This window comes from Sylvia atricapilla, chromosome 1 (genome assembly GCF_009819655.1).
Source record: "Sylvia atricapilla isolate bSylAtr1 chromosome 1, bSylAtr1.pri, whole genome shotgun sequence".
NCBI classification, from domain to species: Eukaryota; Metazoa; Chordata; class Aves; order Passeriformes; family Sylviidae; genus Sylvia; species Sylvia atricapilla.
In genome coordinates this window covers 81,715,282-81,738,610 of record NC_089140.1, presented here as the reverse complement: position 1 = coordinate 81,738,610, position 23,329 = coordinate 81,715,282, and the positions used below count along the sequence as shown (strand labels likewise).

Here is a 23,329-nt window from a genome sequence, read left to right as displayed (position 1 = left end):
TGGTTTATTTTTCCTCTGTCCAGACTCACTTATGAAAAGAACTTTATTTTCTCCTCCTGCAGCAATTTTGGCCTGAGTAACTGGCTATAACACTACTCGTGTATCAGTCCATAACCTGAAATACTTTATGATATTGATGTAAATCAGTCTTTGACATTCCATTTTTCCACATCACAGTAAGAGTCATCAGGTTCTACAACTTCATGTCGGTGACATAGCTCACACCTCGTTAGTGAACTGCAGAGTGGGACTTCCAAAAGTACAATGCAAATGCATTTCACACTTTGAGGCAGAAGCCAAAATATCAATGTAAGAGTGATTCACTGTGGTCTGGAAAAAAAGAATCAAATGGGAACACCTGGTAAGCCTGCTGGGAATTCTTTTTCCAAGTCAGTGCTTTGCTCCAATTTATGGAGGCCTACCGAAGGACAGGAAGGAAGATTAGACTTGCAGATGTTTTTATAAACTATGGAAATAGTTTGGATTACCTGTAAACTAATACTGTTTAACTGTTGTTTCTAAAGAGAAACATTAGTGTCTTATTTATAATACGGGAAAAGCATTTTTCATTTTCTTATATTCATATATGCTTCCTCCATTTTTTAAAATATCTACAAATGTAATTTTTGATATGTCAAAATGCAAGATAAGGGCATTTTATTAATGTTTGCAACTACGAAGATATGAACCCCTTTATGTTATAGCATGCCCTGTTTAAAACAAAGATTCTGTCAAGAATTCTTTGAATTTTTTTTGGATGGAGTATTTTTCAAATCTATCTGTAGCCATTGAGATGCTCTTCATGAAAATATCAGTTTTGACAGGAAAAAAATGCATGAGAAGTATTTTGAAAGGTTGACATTCCTGAACTAGAATTTTTCATGTTTCATTCCAAAAACCCGATACAAATAGCAATTTTTTTATGAAAGTTATGTCACCTCATGTATAAAAATGTGTATTACTTTACTTACCAAGAGAGTTCTTGAATAGAATGTTGATCTGAATTGAAGCAGATATCAGTCAGCTATATTGGCTTGTGTGGCAAGGTTTTGGTAGCAAGGAGAAGGGGTCAGGGCTACAGAGGTGGTCCCTGTGAGAGGCTGCCAGAAACTTACCCATGTCCAAAGGAGTCAATGCCACACAACTCCAAGACCAACCCCACCACTGACCAAATTGAGCCCATCAACAACAGCTCTGGAATAACATATTTAAGAAGATCTAAAAAATGTGGCAGAAACAGCAGCTGAAGAGAGGAAACATCTCTGGAAATACCAGGAACAGCATGGAAGGATGAGGAGATGTTCCAGGCAGCACAGCAGAGATTCCCCTGCAGCCTGTGGTGCAGACCGCCATCCGGCAGCTGCGTGCCTGCAGCCCTTTCAGGTCCATGGTGGAGCAGAGATGCACCTGCTGCCCACAGACAACCCCTCACTGGACCAGGTGGATGCCCCAAAGAGGCTGTGACCCCATAGGAAGCCTGTGCTGGAGGAGGCTCCTGTGGGCCCATGGAGAGAGGAGCCAGTGCTATAGCTGTAGCAGGTTTGCTGACAGATTTGTGAGCCCATGGGGACCCCGCACTGGAGCAGCCTGTTCCAGAAGGACTGCACCCCATGAAAGGGACCCATGCTGAAGCATTCATGAAGCCTGTGAGAAGGATTCATATGGGAGAAGTTCTTGGAGAACTGTCTCCTGTGGGAGGGATGCAGTGCTCCTGAAGAGCCTTCCTGTTTGACGTGGGCATTCAGTCAGCAATTAGGATCTAGAAGAAACAAGCACTTCCGTGAAACAGCTGGCTTGACCCAAAGCTAGAGTAGTAGAAAGGGGACAGGTTCTGAGCCATTTTTGTTTCAGCCTCTTTCAAGGGCCATTGAATGGAACACATTTGGCAAAGGCTCTCTCCTTCATGGCTCAGCTGAAGGTGGCAAACATGATACATGTTGAAGTCAAAGAGCTAGGACAGGAGAGGGCTTGCTAAGCCTTAATTTGACAGCAGACTATCATCTCAGCTCTAAGTCACATAAAGTTAAAAACAAGTACCTCAGCTTGTACTAAGAAAACAGCTACTCTTTTCTGTGCATCAATGCCCTTTCCAGTTATATGTCACCTGTTCTCTTGTGTCCATCCTGTCTCTCTTCCCCTGTTATCATTGTCTCTTTTGTGTCCCCTCTCCCTGCCTCCATTATTATTTGCTTCATATTCCTTTTAGGAAGTTATTTCAGAGTTATTCTGCAAACCAAATTGACATTTCAGAACATTGACCCTGCTTTTGAGACACTTTATGGCTATAAAAGTACATCCCAACATGTTCAAAACTTTGACACCTTTGCAGTGGAACCTGAGGGGGTATTGCTACTCTCCAGAAGGGCAGGCAATTGAACTTCTCATCCTTAAGACACCAAATTCAAAGCACTTTTAACACTTTGGTCTCTTAGCTCAGATGTATTTGACTGCACAGTTTTCACCATATAGACTAGAATTGCTCCATTGTTCACATGTTCATACTGAAGTTACTAAGGAAACAGACTGACCTTCCATGCTATTTTATAACACAAACGTACACTTAACGGTAGCATATTAATAAAGTCTGGTTGCAACTGGAACAAACCCCCCTGGGCATTCATATCCTGCTTCTGGGGAGTCTGCAAAAGGTGACCAGGAAGAAAAGCCTTTGTAACTTTCAAATAATTCTAAAAGGATTTATACCTTCATTGGGAAGGAACAATTAAGTGAAAAGCATTGTTTTAGTTGTTTCAAATGGGGGGTGGTGGTATGGCAAATCTGTAACAAGCACTCAGCAATATTTGTGACAATCTGTATTGCATCCAGATGCTGTAATTCAATTTAATTCCATGAATTTAATGTTAATAAAAACAAGCTACATGAGAACAGTAGAAAGAAAACTGGAGAGAAATCTTTCAGATCTGACTTCAGAGCTTTTGCCTAGCTTAGTTGGTATCTCTGGCGAACAGTTTCTTGTGACTATTTATAGCTGCAGTTTCAGCTGAACTGCTTTTTATAAATGGGCTTGCTATCTCTCTGTGCTCAGACTAAACTACAGAAAAGCACTTGCACAGTGGCAAGCAGGTCTCTGCTTAGGAGGCTAATGTAAGGCAGCTGTTGGATTTTCAATTCCACTGCTCGCTTCTATTGTGCTAATTTGGCCCGTGCTACAGAAAGAAGAAGATCTTAATTGGTAGAGGAACATTATTAGATAAGCAGATGGAAATTGTCATAAATGATTAAAAAAACCACCCACAGGAGTCTGCAGATTATAAAGCTTTGGTGCTACACTCACAAAGAAGTGTGAGTCTGTGTTATTCAGTGAATTTGTGAAGGGAGAGTGGTAGCTACATAACAGGGATGAGACTTTTGTAGGCCTCAGTTATTGCCTGGCTCCAAGATGCCTGAAACAATCAGTTAAGAAGATTTCTAGTACTCTGAAAGTTGGGGAATTCAAAATAAATTTTGGATGTTTGATAAAATTCAAGATGCCTGAGAGACCACTACTGTAAACGTGCTTATCAAAAGATACTGGTAGCAATGATAACAGTAATGCTGTGCCTACAGGAGAGTAGCTCTACAACTGTGGTTACAGAAAATAAAGGTAAACTAAACCAAGCTGCTCACAGATCCCCAAGGACCACAGTAAGAAGCAGCATGGGCATATGTGTCAAACCAGGATAACCAGGATAACCATGGGGTGAATATGAAAACTAGGAGCCAGGTGCTACTAGGGCGGAGCAGTTTCACAGTCAGTCTGAGATTTATACCCAGGAGACACTTATTTTCAGTGTTCCTAACACAAGTAAGTATGTGAGAGAACTTTCCAGCTATGGAAATGGCTATGCATCCTATGCTGGATTATGCACCTGCGATGGGTCAACCCTGGATGAGCATACAACCCAAGGAATGAGATGCTGGAAAGCAGTGCCATGGAAGGGACAGGGTGTCCTGGTCGATGGCAAGTTGTATCTGAGTCAGCAGTGCCCTGGCAGCCAGGAGAGCCAGGTGTGTCCTGAGGGGCATCAGGCACAGCATCACCAGCTGGGCAAGAGAGAGGATTGTCCTGCTTTGGTGTCCACTGGTGCAGCCTCATTGAGTTCTGTGCAGGTTTGGGTGCCACAATTTCAGAAGGACATAAAGCTGGTGAAGGGTCTGGAGGGGAAGTTGTATGAGTAGCAGCTGAGGTCATTTGATCTGTTCAGCCTGGAGGAGACTGAGAGGAGATCCCATTGCAGTTACAGCTTCCTCATGAGGGGAAGAGGAGGGGCAGGCACTGATCTCTGCTCTGTGGTGACCAGGGACAGGATCCAGAGGAATGGCCTGAAGCTGAGTCAGGGGAGGTTTAGGCTGGATATTATACAAAGGTTCATCATTCAGAGGGTGGTTGGGCACTGGAACAGGGTCCCCAGGGAGTGGTCACAGCATAAAGCCTTAACAGAGTTGAAGAAGAGCGTGAAAGCCTGTGCCCGAGCTACTGTCCGAAGACAGAAGCCAAAGTTCCTCAAGACACTGGCTGCTTATTCTGGTGGAAACTCCATGCTGTGGTGTGGTTTCATTCAACATGCTCACTCAGAGGGAGATTTGAGAGGCCTATTGCAAGATGCCACAGCAAAAAAGCCAGTCCTCTTTGGCTAGGCTTTGCTCTAACCTTCTTCCCCAGCTACTAAGGACACAAAGGACCAGGGAGCTGGAGCCGCTGCACAAGACTGAGACCAAAACTCCACCGTTGGGTGTCCAGGAATTGACACCTCAGGTCTGGCACAGCCCAGCGGACTGCCCCGAGTGCTCGCCCGGGGCCGGCTCCTGCCGGGCAGCCCCTGGGCGTCGCCAGGTAACGGCGGCCGGGCAGCATGGCCGCCACAGGGCCCAGCACGGTCATCCCAGGGCCCAGCATGGCCGCCACAGGGCCCAGCGCGGCCGCCACAGGGCCCAGCGTGGCCGCCACAGGGCCCAGCATGGCCGCCACAGGGCCCAGCGCGGCCGCCACAGGGCCCAGCGTGGCTGCCCCAGGGCCCAGCGTGGCCGCCACAGGGCCCAGCACGGTCATCCCAGGGCCCAGCATGGCCGCCACAGGGCCCAGCGTGGCTGCCCCAGGGCCCAGCGTGGCCGCCACAGAGCCCAGCGTGGCCACCCCAGGGCCCAGCACGGCCGCCACAGGGCCCAGCACGGTCATCCCAGGGCCCAGCACGGCCGCCCCAGGCCGCAGCACGCCGCCAGCCACTGGGACGCGCCTGGCACGGGAGGCGCTCGGCGATGCGCCACGGAGGAGGCGGCGTGCCCTCGCTTCCTTCTCCGCCTTCAGCTTCATCCCGCCCAAACGGGAAGGGCCTCCGGAGCTGAGCTATTTCGGCCGGCCGCGCAAGGTGAGGGAGTGAAGGAGCGAGGCGGGGTCAGGCCAGGAGCGGCGCAGGGCGAAGGGACACGCTCTCCCCGTGGGTGTCTGCGCTGTGCAGACCCCCTGCTCCGACCCAGTGCAAAGGCTGGGCCCTCATCATGAGGGACCTGGTCAGACAGGTGCCAAAAATCCTCATAGAATCATAGAATGGTTTAGGTTGGGAGGGACCTTAAACATCATACAGTTCCATCCTCCTGTCATGGGCAGGGCTGCCTTCCCCTACAGACCAGGTTGATCGAAGTCCCATCCAACCTGGCCTTGAACCCCTCCAGGGATGGGGCATCCCCAGCCTCCCTGGGCAACCTGTTCTACTGCCTCACCACAGTCACTGTGAAGAATTTTTTTCTGATACAGAAATGTGTCACATAAATCTCTATCATTAGGCTATCTAATGCCAAAATAATAGGTTTCACCATCAGAGGCCTTTGCAAAGTGCATTTGCTACTTGTGGATGGCAAATGAGGGTAAGATCTTTCACTGGATAAGAAGAGAAGGCGGAGACATTTGCCAAGGATTGAGGATGAACAGACCACTTGGTATCAATGAAATGTGAGGCATTTTTAGGAGGAACACTGGGAAAGGCATCATCTGTCACTAGGGTTTGATGCAGCACCAGTGGATTTTTGGGACTCTTGGGAACCCTTTAATAAGAAACTTCTCCATTTTCATATGGGGGAAAAGATTTTCCATGTGCATTGAGCTACTCAAAACAATAACATCAACATATGCCTCCATAACTGAATGCTTCTGAAGGTGGTACACTGCCACTCAACATGTAGTAACTCAAGTGCGCTGTCAGGGAACCTCACTCCTCACTCTGCTACATTATGTCACCATTTTTTCTCATTCTGTTTTCATATTTAAAGTCAGAAATGAAAACAATCTTACACCTTCTGCCTCAGCTGAGCTACAGTTCCTGGGTGGTGAACTTTTCTATGAATGAGACATTGTCATATGAGACATTGACGTTAACAGGCTTTTTTTCTCAAAAAAAATTTAGTATAGAAGAAGTTCTGAAATGCCTATTATGTCAATGTAACATAGCAATGCTATGATAATTTATAACAATAAATACAACCCATGAATCCTGTCCTCACCCAAGTGACAAGCTGCTGAATGTGCCAAGCACTGGGCTGCACTGACTGACTGGTGGTTTGTGAGAGTTTGCAGGTCCTGTGTCCCTGGGATGTGGGCAGGGTACAGACCCCAGCACTGTGCCGGGCATGAAACAAACAGCAAATTTCCTGCATTGACCAGGTGGCCCTGCTAAAAGACAAGTACATTTCTAATATCAGACTCTTTGGTGTTGATTCCAGCATTACCTTGGCAGGGTGATCTGACCCAAAGGTGAGTGGGCAGAGTTGGTGCCATGCTTCACAAAACAGTAGGGAGAGCACAACAAGAGTAAGGCAAGGGCAGGTCAGAGGGCTGGCATGGTGCTCTTGGGGCTGGTGGAGCTCACCGGTCTGCACAGAAGTAGCAGCCATATGGTAGAGCTTTTCCTTACCATACAGTCTGTTTTCACACTCACAAGGGCCAGGTTTGTGAAAAATGCTGCTCCAGTGGCATGGAAACAAAAAGTGATAACAGCTGTTTAATAGGTTTCTTCACAGCCCAGGCCTTGGCCACAGGAGAGGAAGCAGATTCGACCCATTCATCTGCACAATTTAGGAATTAGATAATCTGAATATTTTTTATTTATAGAGCAAAAGGAATCTGATTCTTTTTTGCAGCTTAAATACCTAAACCCAACCGTGTATCAGAGACTGAAGCAGAGAGAAGTTGGGAGAAGATGGGCTCATTGCATGGCCAGAAGCCAGAAGCTCCTGCCTTTAAATCCCATGGCTGACAGTTGCTCCCTGGATTGCTTTACATAAATTACCGTAGCCAGTGTGCCTGGTGTTTCCTCTTTTGAGATGTGGAGAAAGCTATTACCTATTTTATATGTGTCTGGAATACTAATGAATGCTTGCAAAGCATTTAGCTTTAGCAGCAGTACACAGAGGATGCCTACTCTGAGTGCACATTTATCATCAGCTCTGTGTGACTCACTTACTCTGATAGCTTAAGAAACAGCTCACCACCACCACCACCACCCAGGCCAACCAAGTTGTCATTTACAACAAAGAGAAACAGCAGTAGAAAGTTATCAGTGTATTGAGCAAAAAAGTGTTGTCTCTACAGATCTGGCAGAAAATCTGGGACAGAGCTAGTTTTTGATTTATTTGTGAGTTTTGACTATTTGTGAGTTCCAGAAAGGATGAATTGCCTGCTCTGACATGAGCAACAAATGACACTCTTACTCTGAAACAAGTAACTAATAATGGCACGTGAATACCAGCAAAAAGCAGATAGCATTTCTGGTGATGAATACAAATTAAATGGCTGCTGAATGAAACTGGTAGTGTGGGGAGGAAAGGAGAAGCAAGGAAGAAGCACAGACATAATCACAGAGATGACAATTCATGTGCAGGGTGCTCTTGAATGTTCCTGAAATCCTCTGAAGCTTGATGGTTTCTGAGAAGTGAAGGGATAGATAGGTTAAATACAAAATAATCTCTCCTCTTGGCAGAGCCAAGTATTGCAGATACCTTTACAAATAAAACCTGAAATTACAGCAGTGTCTCACTAGTGCTCTTAACTATCGTTTCCTTTTAATGGAACCGTTATAGCCTTCCTGACCTGCATGACTTGCCTGTATTTGGAGAATACCACTGTAATTTAAAAGACTCAAGGTACATGACATTTTCAAAGGTTAAGTTGGACAGACTGTAAAATTAGAGGAGAAGAAAAAGCCCAACAAAATATACCATTCTTTTAGTCAGCCATGCACAAAGCCAATGATGATTGACATGTTTAACAGAATATGGAGCTTTTAATGAAGTTCAGTAACAACTGGCAGCATATTTCAGTAGAGGATTTTGGGTTTGTTTTCTTTCTTTGAAATATTTTTCAAGTTTTGAAAATGCTGTGATTCCATTTATGAGAACTTCTTGATTGGATTTCACAAATGCCTCTGTTAGAAGAGCAGATCTTTTATGTTGCTTATTTGGATGCACACTATATCAACAGCTGAACAAAAGTATTATGGCTTGGGGTGGGCCTTATTTTCATGCCTGACATATGTGTGTCATGCATACCACTGAATCACAGGATTATCACTGGCACATTTCTCAGTTCTGCTCTAATCAGAAATTAAGTTATGTTTACAGTGCAGGGTACCTTTGTCTTTCTGAAAGTTCCTGTTTTGCTTTTACATAATTGTGCCAGATCATTTGAAAAATACACATATTTAGGAAGGAGAATATTAAGTGCAGAAAATTAAAACAGATCAGTTAAATTTCCAAAATTACAACAGATTACAAGGGAGGAAAAATAAAGTAAATTGCCACAAGAGAAATTTCAGACCTGAAAAAACTTAATAAATGATACCATGTGTCATTAGGTAATTTTGCAAACTATTCAAAACAACTGTCCCAAACTCCGTAATGAGGTCAGTAATATTACAGTTTTCATCATCTAATGCAATATATACACTATCTAGGTATTGATTTGACTATATATATTCTGTAATCTGGGAAGTAAAGCAACTGTGTGGATTAGCCATTTTTTGCCCTTTTCTTAAGACAGGAGATTTTTTCACCTATGATGCCATTTTTGGAAATCCAGAAGGTTATGACCAATATCTTCCGCGATGTGACAGAAGACACGCAAAGGGTCGTGGCCTTAAAATTCATGAGGAGGTAACCATTCGATAAATTCTCAATTGTCTTTGTTTAAGTTTTATATTTTATACTTTATATGTTTTATAATTTATATGTTTTATATAAGGTTTATGTTTTATACATAAGGTTTATGTTTTATACTTTTTGACATGACTGGACACTATAGGTATTGTTTTACCCTTTGTAATGTAGCCCATATAAGAAAGGAATTGGAAGGAGAACATCATTGTGCTCAGTCTGCAGGTTTTGAAGAAAGCTTTATTGGTGAAGACACCCTAGTTAGCTCTTGTTCTTTCATAACCTGAAGATTTCCAGGTGACAAGACATATGCAAGTTAAAGCAAGGCGGAAGAGGCAAATCCTCTCTTGCAGAGTGCAGGGTGTACCCTGAACCATCTGTGCCCCTCTAAAAAAGACTTGTACTTCAGGTGGTTCTGCAGTTTCTTCTGTGATGCTTAAAAACTCTTCTCCCTGAGAGGACTGGATTCAGAGACCATGACTTGACTGCTGTCCTCTGACACCCACCCTCTCTCTGCCAGCATTTGCTGTGAAGGCCCAAGTCTCTGAAGCTGGTGAGTTTGTTAGGAAAATCTACATGAGATTTCCCTGCAGGAAGGAAATTCATAGTGCAAAAGTGCTAGTGCAGTAGCAGAGTGCTGGTGCTGGTGCAAAGGTGTGGTCAATCAGAACACATGAGTATGCCTGGGAAAGGATGGGCAAGTATTTGAGGCCAGCAGAATCTGGGTTTAATTTGCAGCCTCATAGGTAAATACTCCCTTGGAAACAGAAATACTATAACATATATGCATAAATGTATGTGTATGTATTTTTGCATGCAGCATCTGAATAATATATATATGTCTGTGTATATAATTATACATACAAACACAAAACTACACATAGAGGCAGAGGCTGCCAAAAACCAAATGAAGGGTAACCTCTGTGTACTAATGACCTCAAAATCTCAATGGGTTCATGGGATGTGAAAGTGATAGGTAGGCTGGGGATGGCTGCCCACTTTGATGGTTATATATTATAGAGAAGGAAGGAGGAAGAGTGACACAAGAGTTTAAATTACTCTAATTTCTGTGCAATAAAGTAATTTTTTTCTGACAAAGCCCACTGCTTGTTATTCATCTCACTTGCAGTTATATACGCCAGACATTTCAGTGCAAGTGTGTAGCCACAATGCCCTTCCTTCACCTTTATCAGACAGGGCAGGAAGTATTAGATGCTCCAGAGGAGGCCCAGAAGTGCCCATTAGCATCCCCTGCTCATGCCTAATAACTCAACTGCAAATCTGTGCATGTATGTAAATGACTACTCCAATTAGAAATTAAACCTTTTATTTAAACAAAACAAAGACAACCTCCCTCCCCTAGTACCAAGCCCAACCTCCAAGTGGGAAATATATGTAGAAAGTTCATCAATATAAAGTTACGGCTTTTTACTGAATTCTTGTATCAACAAAACTCACTTTCCTATTAGTTTTCTTCCTCGAGCAAACTTGTATGGGTCAGAATTCATACCAGCTCTGCTGGGCAGTGCACACAAGAGACTGAGCAAACAGGTGTCCCTTAATCCAGCCCTTTAAATTAGCATGGAGATACATCAAACCCACAGCTGTTTAATACTACAACATGATCCTCCTGCATGTGATGACACCCAACACTGGATGTAACCAGGGCAAGTCACTTACTCAGTTTCTCTTTATTATCACAGTGGGCCTCTCATTTATATAATAATAACTAAATGATAAAATATAATAAATAAAAATACTACAATTGACATCTTTCCAGTATAACACTGAAAGCAGACAGACTGAACCCAGCACAGTGCACTGCTTTACTTGAAGTGGATAAAAGGAAACCACTGCAAGTTAACCCCTCATTTCCTGCAGATCACCTGGGTGCACTTAGAGAATTCGAGAATACAGTGACAGGTCCTCAGTTCAGCTACATGCAGCTGAGTGACTGCAGTGGAGTGTGTGCACAGGGCTGCCATTGCTGATTCCAGCACTAACAGTGCTGGAATTACACGCTGCGAGGGCGGGCAGCAGGACGCTTCCCAGCCAACTGTTGGAAAATCTGAAACCCGCTGAATGCCAAACCCACCAAGATGAAATGCCAGTGTGCACAGGCAGCACTGTGCTACCGAGGATGCTAAAACCTGAATCTTATTTATTTAAAAGGAACACTATTGGAATTACATACTGCTGCCTGTCATTAGCACTGTAAACCCTGAATTTCTAACAAAGTCTTTCTCGATGGTACAACAATCTTTTAGTTTTATCTGCATCTAGGGCAGGGGAGGAAATGCTCTTTATTTTGCCTGCAAGTCTTCTTGACCTGATTTTCATTCTGCTGGAGTTAAAAGTTGGTGTAGTGAATAGCTTTTAATAGGGTGGAGTAAGGTGGGCAGGAGAACTGCGGGATAAATGGTTGTTTTGAAATTAGTTTTTCTATTGAGTGGGTTAGTTAGTTAGTTATATTTGTTTTAAATAGTTCACAGCATCTTTCCAAGAACCTCAGCTTCTTTCCATGAGGCTGGAAATGTCTCTTAGCTGACAGACCTGCTATGAGATCCCTCCAATCTGTGCTCCCACCTGCATCCTTGCAGGACATAAGTGCTGATGTGCTCAGGCAAATGTGCTTGCAATTGAACTACGGTGTGGCATCTGCATTTTGATTCACCTTTTAGATACTATTTGTATTATACAACTAGAAAAACACATTGCAGATTAAGGCTTACTGTGTTAGTCAGTGTGCAAACATGCAAGCAGCCTGACAAATCTGAGACCTTTGGCTAGGGAAAGAAAAACAAACAAATCCTATCTTTCCCTTCTGACTCGATAGCTCCCTGTTGCTGTAACACAGGAAGGAACTGCTGATTGCAGATAGTGATTGCACAGGCACTTAAAGTGCAGCTTACTTAGAACAAGCTTAAAATCTTTTCTTGGTCAGGTTGTTTTTCATCAAGTCCACTTTCCATCATTGCAAAGCAGTTATTTCTGTAATCTTACAGCTACAAGTATTTTTAGTAAAACCTTTCATTGTGCAGAAATAAAGTAGTATATGCTTTATTTCCTTCAGGGAAAGCTTGCATGGGCTAGTGGTTTGCTCAGGGCTTTTCTTAGTCTTTGATTTTTTTCATGCTGTGCTTTCACTGAATTGTACAAGCAGGGTAGGTGTTCCTGTGACAGGGGGCACAAATCTCTCCTATTTTACAAAAAAAATCCTGCAACTCAGTGCACAAGAAAAAAAATAAAATCTATGCTTTTCTAGCATTTAGTTTGCCAGTAATCATATGGTAATAACGTGCATGTGTATGTATTTGTGTAAAAAATTATCACTCCACAGCTCCATATCTTGTCATCCTGTCATCTAGTGACACATTCATGGCTTATTAAGATAAAAATAACATTAAAAACTAGGGCAGGGATAGAACAGTAAGGGCACTAAAGAAATACACATCCATACAGCAGATGCGGTACAGTTCTGGCTGTTATTTTACCCCTGGCCACAGCACATTTAGAAGAAAATCACAGGGTATTGCTAAGGAGACTTTGGTGTTTTGACAGGAAATGGCAAGAACCGTTCCTGTGTTGACCTCTTCCGAGTATGGGAAGCGTGTCCATAAGCCCTTAGAGCCGGCAACCAGGGAGCACGCCAGGGTCTGCAGCCTGCACGCAGCAATCTACGGCGAGGACAGCCGCCCTGCTCGTTGAGAAAACCTTCTCCAGGCCTGCATCCATCATGGCAATCTCTTGTATCTGTCATCACCAGCAACATTTATCTGAGAAAAAAAAAAAAAAAAAAAAACAAAAAAAACCCCAAAAAAAACACTTAGAAAAGCAATATGGTGCTTTTGCCTTTTTTTCTGTAGTTTAGCTAATGAGAATGATCTGGATTAAAAGTAGGGTGAAATAGCAGCTGCACTTTTTCTCATGCTAATTAAAATGCGTGTCCTCTTACAGTCTCATAAAAAGCTCATGAAGAGCAGCACCAACAAGAGCTTTTTAGAATAAGACCTGTTGAGTCAAAAGCTATCTCTGCAATTCTGGGCACTGCTTCTACATAACCATTCACAGACCTAACATTTAAGCAAGCTTGACCCTCAAGGAATCAGTGGTCACAGATTTTTCAATCCTCACAGAGTTGCTAGAGAACACTGTGAGGCACTGACTTATGTGCACAACAGCTGAAATGGATATTCAGCTCAGAATTTTCAAAAATGTACAGGCTTATGTGCTTAGCAGTTTCAGTAGACTTCAAGTGGAACTTGAGTTAAAAAGAACTTCTGAGCACTTAGCATTTGAAGAGACAAAATCTGGGTTTAGCTGAATTCAGACATTCATTTCACTGACTTCCACTACAGGAATGGTGTCTGACTGATTTAACAAGAAAAATCATCATTGGTTCTGCATCCAATCTGAAAAAAAAAAAGGGAAGAAAGACTTAATAATGCTAGCAGAACAAGCACTAAATAATTTGGTAGAAAGGATGGAAAAAACACAAGGATTTGAGCAGTAGTCATTTAAAAAGCATGTTTAGCACAAAGGCCTAAATCTGACTAAACATTTAATGTCTTGTACTTTCACTGAATTCAGTACTAAAATTTTAAGGTAATTTCTGGAGGAGTTTCTCCTGCAGAGTATCCATCAGTTTGGTTCTCAAGAGCCATTGATCCTGTTGTTGTGTAAAGCTGAGGCAGTATGGTTCAGAAAGGAACAGACAGAGTGATCATACCAGAAAAAGGACTTGGAAGCCCGTAGCTGTGACTGACACTGGTTTTGTTAGGTATTTAGACACAGGAAATCTGTGTCATTTGTAAATACAGTTAGACACCTAGTGAAAAAAAACCAAACAAACCAAAAAACCAAAACAACCCAAAAAACTTCTTAATCTGAGACCTGAAAAAGTAGTAAATTAGGTAATCAATAGCACTTGTTTGGCATGATGTGGGAAGTAGAGCACATAGCAGCCCATTCTGAGAGGTGTTTGTTACTTTCATTATCCATGACCTGCAGTTCTTCAGTGGGCTATGGACAAAAGGTCATTCATTAATGGCTACATTCATTTTCAAAAATAAGCACTTCTCTAAAAAAATTCAGCAGAATTAAATGGAAGGAATCATAGTAATAAGAAAGGAAGAAGAAAATGTTTTCTAATACCACAATGCTTTTCCAAAAATCAGTATCAAAGTTATACCAGTAAAGAATGAAATGGAATATGGCCATATTCTTAGCAGGTTATTTTTACTTTGGGACAGTCAGTACAAATAGCTTTTTTTAAGTAGCCTTACTATATTTACAAACCATCTGTGTTTGAAAAACTGTTGGAAATCAAATTTGTTTGAGAATACCACCACCTTCTGGCCTGTGTGAGAAATAGGCATCATCAGTTCACTTCTACCACAGAGAAAGTCGAACATTAAAACTCCAGTTTGAGTTTTCCTATCTCATGTCTTTGCTTTTGTTGCACCCTTCTCATCCCTACTCAGTTTTGAAGGTCTTTCACAGGTTGTTCCTCCTGCTACTTGTTTCTCATTCAGTTCTGAATGGTTCACTTCTTTCTTCAGTGCTCAGTGTCCAAAGAACACCCTGATAATTTCTTCAGTATTAATGGGAAGTTCCTTATAAAATTAGTTTGGAAAGCCGTTTCAGCTGCACTCCTTCAATTTCTCAAGCTAGAATGACAAATTCTTAGGTTACTGATGTTCTGAGCTTACTATTATAGTTGGAAAGCATCTCATTACCTTTTGTTCCCTTGCCCATCTGTGTTGACGTATTCCTCTGAGGAATGGTTTTATATATGCAACAAATAACATGGACAGAACGGACAGCATAATACTGTAAATCATACATAGTGTAAATCATGTTCTGGATGTGGATTTTGCATCCAGTAATCTCCAGAGATTGTTGGGCCAATTGACAGACACTTGCAACTCAAAAATTACTGACAGTAGTCTTGGAAGGAAAACAATGGCCATATTCTGTATCTACTGGTAAAATATACAGAATGTCAAGGATGTGAAAGTTTCACCTTTTTTGTATCAAAACAAGAGTGAAAATCAAACTAGGTGAAGCTGGGAACTCTGCTTTGCTACTCCTAAATAGTGATTCCATACAAGGAAGAAGCACAAGCTAACCAGAATATGTATTTTGGTTTGGGAATACATGGCAGTTCATAAAGTACACATGATGTAATCAGAACCAAAGCTCTCCTGTTTTCCCTTCATCATTTGCAAAAGCAATGCACTGACCCAAGTTAGGGCACACATGTTCTGACTGAAGTGGGTACTGGTTCTGATTCTCAGTTCCAGAATTTCTGTTCATACATAAAAAAAGGCTGCCAGGGGACATAATTTTTCTGAGCTTCAGAGTGTAGAGTTTCTGCAACCTGGAGGAACTCTGGAGTGCATACATGACCCCATTTAGACAATTTAGCTAAAACTGCCACCAAAGACAAAACTACAAAAAGACTGTATCTGGAACATTGGGTGGTCCCACAGAGATGGTTGTACAAGTCCATTATTCTGTGGCAGCTGTTACTTTACAAAGTAAAGCAAATCCTTTTTATTAAAGATGCTCTCATTTTCTGTAAGGCATTGCTATTTATTGAACAGCACTCTACAATCTCTTAAGTAAAACCAATAAGCCAATACTGCTTCTGCAACTACTTCAAATTTTAGTTCTATGAAACACTTGGGAAATTACATGAGCAGCTGTAAGTAAATTGCACAACTTCTTACACTGTCAGGAAAAAGCCCTGATTAGTAGGTATTCTATAGGCATATTCTGTACCTGCACACTGGCTGGTATCCTTCAACACTCACACGTGGCTGTTTGCAGCTGTGAATTAGAACCAATTAAAAATACAAGGGAAAATAAGCACCGACTGGGACTTGTATCTGTAAACTGGTAGTAAGTATTGACACAAATCTTAAGAAAATAGGATGCTCTTTATTGCTCTTTACATGTCAATTGTTCCAAATATTGGAAGGTTTCACACTCAGAAGCTCAAATTTTCTGAGATGAAGTTCCTTAAAAAATACTTTCTCCCCCCTGCACAGAATTTACACTCTGCAGTACAGAGGGCCAGCCGGTGATCCAGTTGTATTCTCCACTGTCAGCTGCTGAGTCCATATGTACAAGGAAAGATTTTTTTGTGTAGATAATCTGCCATTTTTCTGGTATTACGTAGACTTTCTATCTCGAAAAATGGAATCTGGAAACAAAACAAAAATTATTACTGGAAATACCTTTTAATAATCAACCGGGTAAGACTGATGTTCATTAAGCAGATGCAAAATTACACATCAAACACTTTTTCTTGTTTTAAAATTAAAGATTTAATCCTAAATGTAATATTGATCTGTTAATGACCTGAATAGATTACCGTAAAAAAAAAGTGGTGTCTATAATGTAGTTTAAACTAAGCTAAATATTATGGAGTTAGGCTTTTGTAATAAGATGATAAGTGGAAAATAAAATCTCAAGAAACTAAAAGTAACAGTTTTCAAAGTATGTTTAAAAAAATATATCTCTCTTAATTCAACAGGCAAAATAAAGGCTATACTCTGTTGTGAAAATATTATTTACAATATAAATCAGCTTCTTTTTTTTAACTCCTCTTTTTAAATTCCAAACCTTTTAAAAAATGTATTTAATTAAAAATTCTAATTCTAATGAACTCTTACATAACATTTTCCTTTAATTCAATATTTGAATCTTAATCACAGAAGAGAAGTATTCTTCCAAACAGCAATATGTGGCAAAAACCACAGAATACACCAACTGATCCAAAAAAGAAAAAGCTATTTCTGTACACCATCAAAAAGGCAAAAACTAGGCAGAGAGAACCTAATATAGAAAAAACAAGACTACATCTGCTTTAGGAATTAATTGAAACTACTGTTTCACGTACTGCAAAAGGTTTTTTTTTTACTTGTTTTCTTAGTCAGAGTAAAAGTAAATCACTGTCTTTGGACTTTACCTGCACAACTTCATAACCAAGTAACTGAAGATGTCTCTGTTTAATAGCTTCTTCTCCCAAAAGATTGTGGCTGTGAGCACAAAATCTATTCCGACCATCAACACACAGGGCAATTCTAAAATTAAGCATAAGTATAATATCAAAAAAAACCCCAACAAATCCACAACAGTTATTTTAACCACCACAGGTACTGCAGTTCCTAAGAAGCATGAGACAATACCTCCCTCTTACACCTCGTTGATTCAGATGTACGGTGGAAGTTACCTAGGTCAGGATAATTTAAATCACTCAATTTAAGGGGGGCTAAACTTAGCGAAACTGATCTGAAAAGCTTTTTTATTTACTCTGAACAGAAATTACCATGCAAATTAATGAGAATTTGATATTTTTATGCTATGATTCATAAGCTGTGTTGAATTCTTCTAGAAAGAAAAACATAAAATACCTTGCCTCAGCTAGGAAAAAATTCAGCAGCTACATTAATTTAACTAATTTACCTGTTAAATCCATTAGATTTCAAGCTGAGTTTAAGCTACGTCTGTTTTAAGTTAAACCTATACATATGATTGGCATCATGGATTAAAACTACACTTTTTCTTCTCTGTGATAAAAATTCCATCAAAGTTTGTATATCTACAGTTTAAAAGTTGTTTAAATTTTCAGTATGTTAAGTATATTGTGATTTTATTTACTTTATGAAAGCTATTACTTAAAAAGAAACATTAAAGCCCATTCTTAAGCATTTAAGCATGGGGTCTTGTAAAGAACCTGTATTAGTCTCTCAGTCTTGTGAAGGTGTCCTGGTTTCAGCTTAAACCACAACAGAAGGTTAGACTGGAGAAAGCCTAACCTCTTCAAAGACTTTTGCTTTATTCACAGTAGAGCAGTTGCAAATACCACACAGGCAGGTTGCTTAACTTTGTATCCAAGGGTTCCCAAAGTAGCCCTTCTTTAATATACATTTTATTACCTATGCCTTTCTCAATGAAAAATAACCAGCATCTGTAGCAAATATCCTTAGTATGCAGGATTCTTTGCAGAAGTAAATTTGTGAACTTAAACTGGCTTAAACTCAGTTAAATCTGTGCAAATGCACTCAGAATTTAGTTTGAATTTGAAAATTAATTACAGAATAGATTGCTATAATCCAAATAAGGATCACTTGATTCTGACTGTCACTAGGTAAACAGACCAACCGTCTGACACTGTAGAGTCAGGTGGCAAAACAATGAGCAAAAAACCAGATTGTTAGTTCTGTCCTTTTGCCAGTGGTTTCAGTGTGAGATCTGGACTTTGTTGAAGTCAATGACAAAACTACAAATAGCTTAATTTTTGCCAGGTTTTCACCCTATATGCTCTTTCTTAATGTAAACCCACATTTTACCAGTGGTTTCTTTTGTTGCCTTACCGTCTGTGTACCTCTTCAACTTGGGCCGCAGGCAACACAAGACCTTCTTCATCTAATTTAATCTCAATATCTTGTGAATATGAAAAAAGAAGTGACATTGGAAGTTATTTCTTATAACAAACTTTCTACTTTAATTCTCATCTGCTCACAGCTGTTTTATTAACTAACTAATTAAATAACACTATCACCTTTTTTTTTTTTTTTAAAATCACAGAGGCTGGCAAAAGTTATATAGCCTTAACATGAACAAGTGCTAATTAGTAACAGTTCAGCCTTTCATTATGTTCACAACAAGCAAAGTAGTATTCCAAGTCCACTAAAAACTGTAATGCAGTTAAAGGGCACTTTGCTGTGCTAGCTAGGGCCTCTGGAGTTTTGAGGGCTTTGGTGAGAGACACACTCTCTCCCTCTGCTAGTTTCAACATTTTTATGAAAGCTGACATGCAGAATAATTCTGGAATCATCCCCCCCCCTTTTTTTTTTTTTTTTTTTTTTTTTTTAATCCCTGTGACATCCATGGTGTCCAAGACTCCCTTCCCCCAACACCTTACTACCATCCACCCCTCCTGGGCACATGCCTTTCCTCATCACTGCCTTCTGTGTTTCCTGCTGCACACAACACTTTGGTTTGCTCACTCCTGTCCTACAACCCACAAACTGTGTCATCAGCAGCTCTTGCTGAGGGGAGAGGAGCCCAGCTGAGCAGGGCACGCGGCTCAGCACCTTCCTTTCTCTACTCACCACTAAAGCAGGGAAATCAGGCAAGTGGCATTGCCTCATTTTGCTTTACATGATACAAACTGTTTAATAGATAAGGAGCTGATAATAAAAACACAGAATACAAGCAGCTGTTAGCAGCTGTTTTCAATGCAGACTGGCTGCGTAAATACCAATTAACACTGCACTGCTTTTCTCTCCATTTTCCTTTCTCTGACTCTAAAAATTATTACTTCAAGTTCCCAGATTTCAGATCTTTTAGAGCAATTTGCATCCCAGTTTACTTTTTCTGTATTCGCAGAGTTTAGAATACCCACAAAGGAAATTAAAGCTTTGGCACCATACACACACATATTTAATTACTAATGGAAAGAAATTATACTTACCAACGATATAGAAATACCGTGTTGATACCTCTGATGCAAAATACATTCTTTTTTTCAGTAAATAAAGTAATGCTGTCTTCACCCTTCTAAAGAGGTGAACATCAAGAGAACTGTGAGGCATGGGACAGGCTTTTACTTGGTACTTTGAAAGAAGTTTCGGACCCTGGATAGGGACAGAAAACCAAATAGAAAAAGGGAGATAAATTTTTTGTAATTACTTCATATTAACATAGCAAAATGTATTCTGTGCATTTCAAAGCCAAGTCTATTGAGAGACCTACAATCTGAGGTATGATCTGCTGGAAACTTAAAATCACTCAAACAACCACCAGAACATCCTCAGGAAGCTTCAGTGCTGTCATGTTCATGAGAAATACACAGCTGTTTCCATTCATACAAATATGTCAAGTCATTCAATCAGGTAGAAATGCTCCATACTTTCATCAAGGAAAGCTGGTTTGTCCAATTCCAATGCTTTTTATGGAAAGTACACGCAACTAAGTACAAACAGGGCCCTAATGACCTTATAACCTCTTATTAATATCGACTGTGCTTTCACATGTACTGTACCTGATAAAATGGGCACTCCAGGGTGACACTCAGAAAAAGCTGGGTTAGCTGGGACATAACAACTCTGTTCAAACCAGGTGGCTGAGCTGAAACAACAACATTCAGGTTCAACTTCAACAAAGTATCTTTACGCAAATCATATGCAGAAGTAAGGAAAAGCCATTCAGTATAATGTGCAGAAAAGCTAATTAATCATTAAAATTCTCAGTAATTGTTTAAATGAACAAAAAGATCAGTATGAAATTACATAGGTGGAAAAATGAGAAAATTATTTACAGAAATATCAACACAAAAATACAAAACTAGCAAGATCTTAGTTAAAACTGTCACATTCTTTCACAAAAAAAAAAAAAAAAAAAAAAAGATGCAGGACATTCTACATAGAAAAATAAATTTGAGTTGAGGTCTTAGATAAATATCCCTTATAACCACTTTCCCCCAAGTTATAATCCCAGGATCTCATTGTTTCACCTTTTTGTGGTTTTGTTTTGGTTTTTTTTGTTTTTTTTAAGTTTACAGATTGTGGATAATACCAAATAATTTCTGGAGATTTGTCTGCTCTGTAAAAATCAACTCCTTCAGGTATTTCACATTGTTGAAAAATTAGGTGACCAGAATTTCTAATCATTTTGAAAAATTTAGCTTAGTTTTATTAGTAGAGCAATCTTAGCTGAAATCTTATAAAGTCAGTCATCCTTCTGGAATAGCTTTTGGAATCTCTCTACAATGACCCTAAAAATGCTTTAGTATCAAAGAGAGAATAAGTCAAAATTATTTGTTGTTCATAATAGATTTGTGTCCAAAAGCATTGAAATATGCAATAATTAGAGCCAAGAATGGGCTATCACATGGTGGACGTTCTAGCATCCTGTACTGGACAAAGGACAACCACGGGGAACACCAGGTCTTTGTTTTTTAGAAAACCAGGATTAACTGAAATAATTCTTTTAAGGGAATTCAGGTCTGTGTTTTAAAACTGTACAGTTCAATTCTCAAACTCAACTAGATGACGTAACATGAAAGACAATGGCAACTATGTCAAGGAAGCAACATCTCCCATCACTTTGGTCTCCTGTCACTATTTTCAAGTCACTTAGATTTGACAAATTAAAGTGATAAAAAAAATGTGCTTGACAAGAGACAAACTACATAACTGAAAGAAATGTGGGACATCCCAGGAGAAATTCTGCTACTTACCTTGAAGCTTTTGCAGAAAATAGGGACTAAATATTTTTGGCAGAAAATTTATTGGATAACGTTGAATAAGGACACAGGAGTGGAGCAGGTTCAGCAAGGTGTGAGGCTGGAAGTGCCTCAGGCGAGTATGCAACACAGCTTCAAGCTTCCTAAACAGGGAAGAAGCACTTGGAGGCAGGTAGTTGAGAGTCCCAAATGGGATAATATACGCAGCAATCTGGTCAGTGGTAAGTCTGTCAGCATTGCAAACGAAATCTTCTGCCACTGCATCAAAGATGGGCTCTGAAAGGATCATCTTTTTGCAGCAATAATGCATGACCTTGCTGACTGTTTGAGGATGCATGGTGACGATGGACCTGGGGACGTGTCTTTCCAGTGCCTCTGTAAAAATTTGCGATTTTTGCCCAAAGTATAGGAAAGCTTCCAGTACATTTACCAGTTCATGATCTGTGAAACAGGGAACATGCTTCACTGAATGTTTACACAGTGCAGTGGCTAAGAAAACTGCCCGAGTCTGATGAAGAACCACCAGTGAATTCAGTATTACACTTGTAAAGTTCGGGCTTAGCTGAGAAACTGTGTGGAAAGTGACACTGTTCAGTCTGTTTAGCAAGTTTTGGCGTTGTTTCCCCTCCCTTGCAGTCACTTGCAGTATCTTATAAACCATCACTATTTCCCTGGGACTCCACCTCTCAACGTTTCTTTCTTGCATGTGGTCCACAATCTGTTCGAGTGTCGCACAGCTTGGGCCTCCCAACTCCAGCAAACTGTCTCCAAGAGAACACAGGTTTTCAGCAGTCAGCTGTGCCCTGCCCAGCCGCTCCTCGCTCTCCGAAAGCAGGCTTGTCATCAGCGCGCTCTGCGGATCTACACGGAGCTTTATCAAAGCCTGCAAAGCATTCAGCAGCCCCGTGTTTGACAGTCTGGAGGATGCACATTCAAACTGGAAGCATAACGCCTGGAAAACTTCATTCTCCAACACTGCAGGGTTTTTAAGACCATTGTCATCCACTTCAACTTCAGAAATCCTCTGCAGGGCTCCTGCAGCCATAGTATCAGACATGACCTCTAGTGAGCCAAGAAAGTAAAAAATGTCTTTTGAGGTACGAAGGTTGTTCAGCTTCTTGAAAAATAATTGTTCATCCATCTGCACATTATCTGATTTAGTACAGTTCCTGGTATCGCCACAAAGATGCACAGCTTCATTAACAGAAAGTGGCTGCATCTGCAGTTGTACATGTTTTTTCCTACAAAACAGATACTGAGATTTATTTTTGACACACAGCATCCTCATGGTCACGGAGCTACAGTTTCGGGGTTTTCGCTGCCCCTTGATGAAGTTCAACCTTTTGCTTAGGGTCATCAAAGCAGACCTGCTTGCTGGTGTGCAGCATGAATACAACTGGAAACTTTTTCGACTAATCAAAGCCATATTGAATCAAGTGAGTTCTGAAATGATACCTAGGGGAAGAAAAACAGATATGTAGTCTGAGAAACAGCACCAGGGCCACTAAAGTGAAAACCCCACAACCCCAATCCTTTGGTGGCTGGCAAGATGGCTACGATCCCTGTCCCAGGGCCACGAGGCGATGCAGAGAGCAGAAAGGCCGGGAGCGGCGAGCCCTGTGCGAGGGCTGCCCGCGTTCCCGCAAGGACGCTCTGGCAGACCAACAGGAGACGGACACGGACGTTCGCCACCTCGCCCCGTCACCCCCGCGGCCGGGCGGCACCGCCGGGGCCCCTCCATCCCCCTCCGCCCCAGCACCTACTGCGGGCACTGCCGCGGGCCGGGGCCGCGCTGTGCCAGCCCGGGAACACCGGGCCGTGCGGGGCAGCGGCGCCGCCTCACCTCGGCAGCCATCACGGGCGGCGCGGCGCCTGCCGGGACCTTCCGGCGCCTCCCTCGGCCCGCCCCGGCCCGGCCTCTGCCGC

General features: G+C 41.4%; 2 protein-coding genes across 3 annotated transcripts; one reads left to right on the top strand and one right to left on the bottom strand.

Moving 5' to 3' along the window:
• The first annotated feature begins 5,063 nt into the window (after window positions 1-5,063).
• CFAP90 (cilia and flagella associated protein 90) lies at window positions 5,064-12,925 on the top strand. Its single transcript, XM_066312974.1, has 3 exons — window positions 5,064-5,366; window positions 9,025-9,141; window positions 12,703-12,925. The coding sequence occupies exons 1-3, from the start codon at window positions 5,064-5,066 to the stop codon at window positions 12,847-12,849; spliced, it is 567 nt and encodes a 188-aa protein (XP_066169071.1). The 3' UTR covers window positions 12,850-12,925.
• Window positions 12,926-16,066: 3,141 nt separating this feature from the next.
• FASTKD3 (FAST kinase domains 3) lies at window positions 16,067-23,275 on the bottom strand. Of its 2 annotated transcripts, XM_066326656.1 has the most exons (7): window positions 23,247-23,275; window positions 21,398-22,858; window positions 20,201-20,286; window positions 19,631-19,793; window positions 18,528-18,597; window positions 17,120-17,234; window positions 16,067-16,351 (listed from the first exon to the last, which is right to left on the bottom strand). In XM_066326656.1, exons 2-7 carry the CDS (start codon window positions 22,827-22,829, stop codon window positions 16,253-16,255), a joined length of 1,965 nt encoding a protein of 654 aa, XP_066182753.1. In that variant the 5' UTR covers window positions 22,830-22,858; window positions 23,247-23,275; the 3' UTR covers window positions 16,067-16,252. The 2 variants fall into 2 exon arrangements, with proteins under 2 accessions (XP_066182753.1, XP_066182746.1); XM_066326649.1 differs by lacking the exon at window positions 23,247-23,275 and having other exon boundaries at window positions 21,398-22,889.
• Between the last annotated feature and the right edge of the window lie 54 nt (window positions 23,276-23,329).